The 10,936-nt window shown below is 41.1% G+C and overlaps 1 protein-coding gene across 1 annotated transcript; it reads left to right on the forward strand.

Moving 5' to 3' along the window:
- Positions 1–4,068: 4,068 nt before the first annotated feature.
- On the forward strand, positions 4,069–9,521 carry gorab (golgin, rab6-interacting; the record flags this gene model as incomplete). Its single annotated transcript, XM_080728166.1, has 5 exons — positions 4,069–4,255; positions 5,197–5,527; positions 6,654–6,755; positions 6,905–7,045; positions 9,056–9,521. The coding sequence occupies exons 1-5, from the start codon at positions 4,201–4,203 to the stop codon at positions 9,519–9,521; spliced, it is 1,095 nt and encodes a 364-aa protein (XP_080584292.1). The 5' UTR covers positions 4,069–4,200.
- Between the last annotated feature and the right edge of the window lie 1,415 nt (positions 9,522–10,936).

Consider the following 10,936-nt stretch of genomic DNA (forward strand, 5'->3'; position numbering starts at 1 on the left):
ATAGGCCAAAAAGTAGTTTGTGCAAAATCGTCCTGATGGTGGCGCTAGATGGGACAGATGCGTTGTGATTACATGACTGTAGAGATACTGTGTACTGGTGTGCATGATTTTAGGGCAAAATCTGTAGGAGCAGGGTGACTGTAGAGATACTGTGTAGTGGTTTGTGTGATTTTAGGGCAAATTCTGTAGGAGCAGTGTCCAAAAATGTGTTTTTTAAAAATCAGCCAGATGGTGGCGCTAGATGGGACAGATGCATTTTGATGACATGACTGTGTAGTTATGAGCAATAGCTAATGTATACAATTGAAAGTGAAAGAGATGACCTTTTTAACATTCCAGCATTTACAAAAGCAGTTTACTTGTGTGTTGTCTTCATTGAGTTTGGGAGAAATGCCAATACTAGCATGCAAGATGCAAGCTCTCCTGCTAAAAGTAGACACACCCACAGGCAGATCTTGATAGTGGACCCAGGTCTGTTTATTTAAGCATGGAGGCTCATCCTTCCTGGACTCCCTGGTGTGAAGGGGGGTGTGTGTGTGTGTGTGTGTGTGTGTGTGTGTGTGTGTGTGTGTGTGTGTGTGTGTGTGTGTGTGTGTGTGTGTGTGTGTGTGTGTGTGTGTGAGAGAGAGAGGACAGTGGCAACATTCCTTGCCACTTGGCAGGTCACACATTATGTTTGAGAGAGAGAGAGAGTGTGTGTGTGTGTGTGTGTGTGTGTGTGTGTGTGTGTGTGTGTGTGTGTGTGTGTGTGTGTGTGTGTGTGTGTGTGTGTGACACAGAGAGAGCAGCCCCGTTGGGGTGGTCATTTGGTCATTTTTGCACATTTGGTAATTTTTTACACCTGGGGGTCCCCCAGGGACCTGGGGGTCCCCGAAACTCCGGGGGTCCTTGGAGGTTGTAGTTTGGCAGGCAAGGAGTGTGTGTGCAAAATCTGGCATGGATCGGGGCAACGGTTGCAGAGATATGAGCAGGGCAAAAGTGTGACGTGTGACGTGTGACAGAGTGACGGAGGGAGTGACGGAGGGACAGCCGGTGGAGGTTTGGATAGTGTGCAAGTAACTGCGACCTACGGTCGCAATCACCATCAATACATCAGGCTTTATGCACTTATCCAAAATGATACAAATCAAAATCTAATACAGTATTGATTATAAAATATATACAGTCCCTATGTAGAAGGTCACCACCCACAAACTGCATTCTCTTTAATCAAGTTGATCAAAAGTGAATTTAGATTGATATCCATTACTGTATGAAGGAAGTTTGACCAAACAGAGTGAGGGAACTTTCCATAGGGCTTATGGGACACACCCCAACACACGTGGGCGGTGAATCTGACATGTTGAACTCCTGAACCGAGCGCAGTCATCGGAACTCTACCCCCACTTACACCACCCCTCCTTAAAAGGAGAGTTATAGTTCTCCCACCTCTAACCCTTATGTATCCCTGAAGGTCCTCTCAATAATGAGGCCTTTGGTCCTTGGCAATCAGGGACCCAAGGCTGTCCCATCCTGGCCTGCCCTTGTCTGACACTGCAGCAAACATGCTTTAAATGGCCAGCCAGCCAGCCAGCCAGTCTCTCACTGCCATCTGGCCCCCATGCCTGGCCCTGTCTCCACTCTGCCCTGGATTTATGCCCTTCTGAGGTGTTTCGCCTTTTAACTCACATATAATTGGCCCCCAGATGCGAAAAAGATGTGGAGGCCAGTTTTTATTAGTTGCCAAGCAGGGGTCATTGTTTTTGCATTGCTCTGACTCCTCAGTGCTGCCACGTTAAAAAGACACACATCATGTCCATACATTGACCAGTTTCATCAATCCATCGTAAATGTTTGAGAAGCACTATCAAAGTTGTGAATAGTTGCAGATCATGATATAATGGAGCAAGCTGTACTGTAATGACATTTTTATTTGTAGGAAGTTGTACGTACAATGGTAAAGAAAGCTGTAAAATGAAAGCGTTTGGATTCTGTCTTTTCCAGCAGAGTCCTAAAACACCTTCTGTCTTGTTTCCTGTCCATAGACCACCACGAACCAGTCCACCACCATGGATAACTCACCAGACATGACCTGCCACCTGTCAATTTGTGTGAGTTAATAGGCGATATTCATAAGAATATCAAAACACACCCATATGTTTCTGTTGAGGAAAGCTAAATAGTATTTCTCTTGGCATTCAGGGCGTTTGAATAAGACTTCTGAACTTATTTCAAAGTTATAACCTGCACAGTACTAAATTGTGGGACGCGGAATGTATTGAAAAAAGTGTGAAGAAATAAATACTGTAAAAAATATACTGTTGTTTTTGTTACACCCATAGAGTACAATTTTGGATCAATAATTATGCTTACTTGTTATTATCCATCAAAAAAAATATATAGGCCTGTATGAAAAATAATATAAAAGTGTGCAAAAACTGATTTAAAGCTTAATAAATGTTTTAATAACATCTTTGTTGAAATATATGCCTCCATTTTATCTTTCGTCATATTTCTACAATACAAAAGCATAAATGCACCAATTATGCCATGAAGAAAAATAAGTTTAAATATTAAGTGGGCTTTCTAATAAATGCATGCCTCATACTGCAATGGTTACGTTGAATCATGCTCTGCCTTAACTAAAGTCTAGTACAGGGATACTCCAATTTTCTTCCATGTGAAGAACAAGGAACACTAAAACAATTTCCCTTGAGATCCCCCACCTAAAAAGATTTTAGCCAGCATGCATGCCGTGATTTATTTTTTGCCAACCTCAACCATTTAAATAATGGTGAAACACCATTCACAGATCACTGGGATCCCTCTTTGGGGAAATAAGCCTACATGTTGTAATACCTTTTGTCACTTTAAATTAGGGTCTATTCTGAATGACTTTTCTTGTCAGACATTTGAATGCTGAAGGCTAAAAAAAATGTTTTGCAAAACTACTCCTTAGAGTTATGAGTAATGAAGTGAGTAGTGATCTTTGACATCTATTTATCCCTCTACTTTGCAGAGCCGTCATTTACATTTCATGCTTCTTTAACAGAGAGTGGTTCTTTAATTAACCTCTGACCCTTATGACCCCTGCCAATGAGGCAAGATCTGGATAAGATGTCAGTCAGGGGGAAACAGGAAAATACAAATAGGCCTACATTTTAACATATATTTTATTTCATTATTTTCAACCGAAATATCTGTTATTTCTAAACAACATTTGTATTATCTTGCCCTTAGGCTTCGAATAAGTAATAACCCAGGCAACAATGAATGAAAGATAGAAAGAAATAAAGAAAGAAAGAAAGAAAGAAAGAAAGAAAGAAAGAAAGAAAAATTAATGAATGAACGAACACACACACACACACACACACACACACACACACACACACACACACACACACACACACACACACACACACACACACTCACACTCTCTCTCTCTCACACACACACACACACACACACACACACACACACACACACACACACACACACACACACACACACACACACACACACACACACACACACACACACATACATTAATTACATACATTACATAAATAATTTTAATAAAATAAATGTTAAATTAAATTAAATTAAATTAAATTAAATTAAATTAAATTAAATTAAATTAACGGAATTCAGTGTTGAATCAAAATGAAATAATGTATCAAATTCTCCAAATATAACTGTTTAATAATGCTGTACAGATCGGGCATTTATTGTGTGTACTCTTTAATTCTTGACTAAAAAGAGTAGAGAGATAAAGAAGTGCGTCCAACTTTCCCAGTGGGATCCATAATCACGCGTCAGGCCGGCGTGTAGTTACTAGTTTATTTAGACCGGTGCTGATAAATATGCCTACAACATCATCATGCATATCTCCAGGATGTATGTAAAGGTACATGCACTAAATATTTTAGGACATATGTTGGACCCCTTTTATGATAATATTTGTCCTAATATGGCAAAACTAGTGTAAGATTGTGTCCATGTTTTATTTTATTTTATTCAGGCGTCACATGTGACTTCACTTCGGGGGTCCTTGACGTGGCAGTGATAAACAAAGATGGCGGCGATGGGTAGCGTTTGGATGAAATAAGCCGAGTACGTGGATAAATATAATGTTTTTTAACCCGAATCGACAAGTGAAACAGCACAGATATACATTGTTTTGCGTTGCCAATCCACGGAGATTACCCCAAGGACTTTACGATGGCTGGCTGGGCAGGTTTCTCCGAAGAGGAGCTCCGAAAGATTCAGCAGAAAGGTAAGAGTGTTCGCTGACTAGGGCGACTAGTTACTAATACCTGCTGTCAGACAGATTATGTTGACAGTAGCAGTGGTGGAAAAGGTAAATGTCTTACTTTAAAAGTATCAATACTCCATTGTAGAAATGCTCTGCTACAAGTGAAAGTCCGAAATGTATAATGTACCCGAGTAGAAGTGCGAAAGTATTGGCAATTTGGCATCAAAATGTAGAAAATAGCAGATCTACAAGCTCACAACGCGTCGCGATACGACGCATTGTGAGCTTGTAGATCTGCTATTTTCAAGTAGCTTAGGAATGAAATAGGATTGAAGTGATTAATGTATGTTTCATAATGTAATGTATATCTGCAAAGTAACTAGTAACTAAAGTTTTCAAATAAGTGCTGTACAGTAGTAATTGATGTGTTACCTTGCTTATTGTAAATCGCTCTGGATTAAGAGCATCTGCTAAATGCCTAAACTGTAAATCTGTACAATATTTGCCTCTGAGTGGAGTAGAAGTAAAAGTACTGACCATTAAAAATACTTAAAGGGGGCCTGTCACCTAAAGGGTTACTGTCACTTTAAGAATCATCTTAAAAAAACAAGTTAATATTTTTATGATGTCATTGTGGGGATGTGCAATTATAAACCAATCAAATTAATTGTCTGTATAGCCTGACTGTATGACTACTTACTGTACTGGTCAGCTGTTGTTGGGCAGATTACACTGAGACAGTTTCAGACTGTTTCAGGATCCACACTGGAGAGAGACCACATGACTTACTGTATCATACTATTATAATTTCGGGGCTGACAGCGGACAAATACCTCAAAATGTTGTACTTAAGTACAGTTCTTAAGTAAATGTACTTGGTTACTTTACACCACTCTGGCCACTGACAGTAGTAACTGGTAAATTCACTGGGCTCTGATGATGCATGTCTCTGTTTGAAACAGACCAAGCGGTGCCCGCAGCAGCTTTAGGTCGTGGTCGGAAAGCTGCTCCCACAAACCGGAGTCGGCTGCAGCGGGAGAGAGCTTTGCAGTTAGCCGCCCCGCAGAAGACTGGCAGTGGTACCGACTCGCCTGTACTTTCACCCGGGCAGCAGCTCGCCAAGCCCCCGCCGCCTCCCAAGCCCCCCCAGCCTGCGGTACCTGCTGCAGATGCTGAAGCTGTTGCTGTTGCCTCCAAGCCATTGGTGGAGAAGGACCAAGAGCCTGTCAATCATGTTTCTGCTGCAAAAGATGACTCCCTACCCATTGAACTGGAAAAACAGGAGGTGGAATTGTTAGTAAGTTTTTTGTATTAAATGCTGTAGCTAAGATTGGTCTTATCATTCATTTTTAATTTGCTAGTGGTTCCATGCCAAATTTTGCACACACACTCCTTACCTGCCAAACTACAACCTCCAAGGACCCCCGGAGCTCCAGGGACCCCCAGGTCCCTGGGGGACCCCCAGATGTAAAAAATGACCAAATGTGCTAAACTGACCAAATGACCACCCCAACGGGGCTGCTCACGGGGAATTCCCGGGGACCACCGACTCCTGGTGCTCCAGAACGGATGCAAAAGTGGTGGCGCCCCCAGTGGAGGACCCCCTACACTGCAGCTCACATAAAATGCCGTAACTCCGGCTAGGAGCGACCGGGACAGCCGGGGCCGGTACCTATTCGTCCGCCTTGCCGGCGCGGAGACCCCACCCCTCATTTCTCACATGGCCCTCTTCTAGCGCCACCATGAGGCCGATTCTTGCAAAACACATTTTTGGACACTGCTCCTACAATTTTTGCCCTAAAATCACGCAAATCGGTACACAGTATGTCTACACTCATCCCATCAACATGAATCTCTCCCATATAGCGCCACCTCCAGGCCGATTTTTTAAAACACATTTTTGGACACTGCTCCTATAGATTTTGCCCTAAAATCACGAAAATCACTACACAGTATGTCTACACTCATGTCATCAACATGGATCAGGAAGATTTTGGCAAAACACATTTTTGCCCTATTTGTGGAGATAAGTGACCTACGGTCGCTTATCTCCCGATTAGGGAGTCTTACTGGTACTTTCTATTAGAATACAGCAGTCCAAGCCAAGTCTGTTTTAACAACAATATCAACTGTCCCCATTGGATTAGTAGGTGATAAAAGAACAAAAGTTGATTTTCTGACACAGCGATGGCATAGGTATTAAGTGTACACTCACTGTCCCTGTAAAGCAGAGGCACTGTATAAGGCGGGTGTATAAATGTCACCATAGAAGCATTTTGAATGTTGTTAATTTGCATCCATTTGTTGATAAGAATGAACGTATATAAACAGAATAATATTATTATAATTAGTCCTTGACGTTGTAATTGTAGAAATAGTTGTATGCCATAACAGTGTATCTATGTGTTTTCCATCATAGAAGAGAAAAGACTCGAATAGAGCAGCTCCAGCAAGAGCAGAAAACGATGGAAGAGAGGAATAAACGTAAAAAGGCTCTTATTACAAAAACTATAGCTGAAAAGTAAGTACGAGTTTCATTACATGCTTATTATTGGAACTCATATGTAATCACAAACTATGTCATTGATTGAACTTCACTGATGTCACTGGCCATGAATAATGTTAATTCTTTTGGAAAATTGCTAGCAATGGCTGATGCTTTGTTCTCAGGTCCAAGCAGACTCAGGCAGAGGCTGTGAAGCTGAAGAGAATCCAAAAGGAGCTCCAGGCGCTTGATGACATGGTGTCCAATGACATCGGCATCTTGCGAGGCAGAATAGAGCAAGCCAGTTGGGACTACAGCATTGCTAGGTACAGTATATATCTTGGATAAGGAGATAAAGGGCACTTGATTAACCCTTTAAGACCTGAGGCTGATTCTACAAATGACTTCTAAATCAAATCAGTAGTTCTCACACTTAATTTAAAGATTTTTTCAAAAACGTTAAAAAATAGCATATTACAGTATATGCAAGCTCACAGTGCAGCACTTTGTGCCACGCTGTAATTTTTGAATAGCCAACACAAAAATCTAAAATGACACGAGCTTTCCCATTTTTAAAGGGATATTTCACATTCAAAAATACTTTTGGTCATCTTATTGTCTAATCAGGCTTTTTGCAAATACACACCTTGGTTCTGGTGACTCCTACGTCCCTCTGAATACGTGAGCAGGCCATGTTTTTTCATTTACATTTTTATTTATTTGTAATAATTCTTTAGGAAAATGGGGGGGAAAAAAGAAAAGGAAAAAACTAAAAATATGAAAATATAAAAAATTAATGAGAAAAGTAAATGGAAAAACATGGCCTGCTCACGTATCCGGAGAGAAGTATGATTCACCAGAACCAAGGATGGGTGTTTTCGATGAATCTATCATGGTTCAAATGGATTTTAAAGTTACAATGGGTTTGTAAGGAAGGGGGCGTGTCTGATAAAATGAATATCAAATATCTAAATACTGATCAAGCAATGTAATAAAAACTGTCCCGGGTGCTCCCAAAAATCTGAGTAGACGATGAAATGACCAAAAGCTTTTTTTAAGTGAAATATCCCTTTAGTGGGTTAGATGATCTAAGTGCAGATCCTTGTTTCCAATCCCTATCATTCCATTAATTGCTTTGTGAAGCCCAAATAATTATTTGTGTATTTTGTCAGTTGATGACGTTCTCTGAAATGCATGCTGTAAGAGGAGTCTGCTTTGACTTTAAATCTTCCACTTTCAAACTCTGGAAATACTGCCCCCTGCAGTGTGTTTTGAGTACTCAAGCAACCTGTTTCACACACAGCACACTTGTAATGCACGTGTTGTCAAATGCTTTAAACCACTTTCATCACTTGTAGTCCCTTCCAGATGTTGAGGGGTTTTCTTTTTTACCAGACCTTGTCTCAACCCCCAGGGATTAGGAATACTGTTTATTCTGCTAATTAGTGCTAATACATATTAGTCATAGATATTATCCTTGATGATTTTGGAAACAGTATATTTGTATATGTTGAATGAAAAATGTGAGTAAAACAAAAAAATCTCAAGTTTCTCTATTGTTATTATGAATGACTAATAACAGTAGCAACAATCTCTGAATCAACGTGAAGCTGATTTCACTTTTATTGTAATCCTTATTCACACATTCACATATCGACCCTCTGCCTCACATTGTGGTGATTGCAGTTTCACTGTGGTTGTGGGAGCTTAGACATGGAGACCCAGTGAAATATACTGTAACACCACAAAATCCGGAGCGTGAATGTAACTCTTAATGTGTAAAAACATACATGAGGGTTCATCTTAACACTTAAGGTGGCTAACTGAAAGGTTGCGGCTGTGCCATTGGGCTGTTTCCAAGTGACACAGGAAGATCTATTTTCAAAAATAGCATTTCCATGTACAGACATGGAATTAGGTTCTCTATCAAAACTGGGTCTATCCATCCAGACATTTGGACTCATTCGGATATCCCTAATTTTATTTCCACCCTGTACGTCCTGCTCAGCTCAGTCTCTCTCTCTCTCTCTCTCTCTCTCTCTCTCACACTCTCACTCTCACTCTCTCTCTCTGACATGTTTAATGCTTGATTTACATGAGATGAAATGGAATAGAGATGGAAAATCTGCTCACTTGTGCTGCTGTAAAATGATACCCCGTAAAATGAAACATTGTTAGCAACACCAGAATTGACAGTCTTTAATCACTGACATTAAAATGAAGATATAACATGCCGGAGTGGGATGTTCTTCTTTTTACCATTTATTACTCATAGGTTTCAGACACCATTCTCCATGACCCTCCTCTCTCCTTGTCTCTAATTCCTCTGTGCACAGAAAGCGCTATGAGAAGGCGGAGGCTGAGTACGTGGTGGCTAAGCTGGACCTCCACAAGAAGACGGAGATCAAGGAGCAGCTGACGGAGCACCTGTGCGCCATCATCCAGCAGAATGAGCTCCGCAAGGCCAACAAGCTGGAGGAGCTGATGCAGCAGCTGCAGGTCCAGACCAGCGAGGAGGTGGAGGTGGAGGTGGAGGTGGCGGTGGGGAGCCCGAAAGAGGACGAGCAGAACAACGGGAAGGGTTTCCAGAAAAACGGGGAGACATTGGTGTGTTCTACCCCAGAGCAGGGCTCCACATCACCGGAGGGACAGACTGCCAAGCAGGGGGTGGCAGCAGATTCCACCATCCATCAAGACCGCCCCCCAGTGACTGAACCAAACGGTGGCGAGCAGGACTGTAAGACGCCTGACAACTCCCCTCTAGAGCAGAGCCAGAGCCAAGCTGCAGCTTCTGCCTCCTGATTGGTGCTCGGGGGAGGTGAAATATGTGTCTGTCTTGAGAGATGATTGTCATTTCTAGGTTTTCAGTGTCCGTACGCATTCAGGGATTTATCCCTAATTCCTACCATAGGGATTGTTACACTACACTAGCAGTGATGAATGTTTAACACTAATAATGTAGATCTTGTTGATATACATTAATATGCAACGGCCTTGTGTACTGTATCCTCAGAGACGGGAGTATCATACGCAGTCATTCATTCACGCTGACAAGTCTGGCCGTTGCAGAGTGAATTACAATTGTATTTTGTTACCGCCTGCCTTGGTTATTTGGTCTTTATGTGGCTGCTTCTAAAAAATCTTTGTTCCCAAGCTCTTCAAACATGTGGCTTTACATCATATGTGAATTATCTCTTCTCAAAGCAAAAGGTTGAACTCAAAGGGCGACTGTTTTCGATTGCTCTGTCTGTGTGACAAGAATGAAAGATGGCTCGTGTTTACTTCCCGGAAAAACCCTTCTTTTGCGTAGCAGATGGAGGGAAGGATTAATCTATTTATGTTATGAACATAAAGCCATGCATTTTATGTTGTAGATCAACGTATTAGCTTGGGTCGGGGTAGTATTTCACAAAGCTAATTCAGTCGCGTTGAAGAGCAGTGTCTGCAACGGGCCTCCTAAATGGTAAGGTGATCTCTTGTAATGTATGGATGGATGGATGTATGGATGGAGCTTACCGTTGGCCCTGTGTATGGATTTCTACATCTACATATTTGTATGGCCTTGGGGGATTTTTTTCTTTTTCTCTTTTTCCACTTGCTGCATATTGAACAATCTGTCCAAACTAATACGACAATCTAGCATGAATATTCAGCATTATATGTTGTGACGAACTGTATAAAGATGATTGTTTAAACTTTCTATTTTTATTTTAACTATAAATTGATGAATTAAATGGATGCAAAATAGACACTTGTGGTGTTATTTAAATGGGGAAATACTGTATATTTTTAAAGTTTGTTTTTAGTTGTACTCTAATATATGTAATACATTTTATAAAATCCAATTGGCTTAAGAATTCGTGCATGTTTTGTTTGCCAATTCCATTCACAGTTCACATTTGTATTAAGAAAGATGAATTAAATAATGTATTCATGTCCGGCGGTTTTATTTAAAGCTTTGTGTGTAGGTATCTTTGGTGAAACGGATTCCCTGAAGCTTGTGGTCCGAGAAAGGAATTTACTGAGAATACCTCTCAAACTCCCATTGCTTTTTTCAAGCCATTTTAAAGTGCAGTGAGTGTTTCTGTAAACCGCTTTGAGATTTTACAGCGTTCTGGTCACATCTGGCCGTCTGAATGAGAGCCCATAAAACCAGCTCTTTTAATTAGTGAGGGAGTAGTGACTGACCACCGCATGTCCCAGGCACCTCCAAGGTC

This window comes from Nannobrachium achirus (genome assembly GCF_963921795.1).
Source record: "Nannobrachium achirus genome assembly, chromosome: 1".
Classification (NCBI taxonomy): domain Eukaryota; kingdom Metazoa; phylum Chordata; class Actinopteri; order Myctophiformes; family Myctophidae; genus Nannobrachium; species Nannobrachium achirus.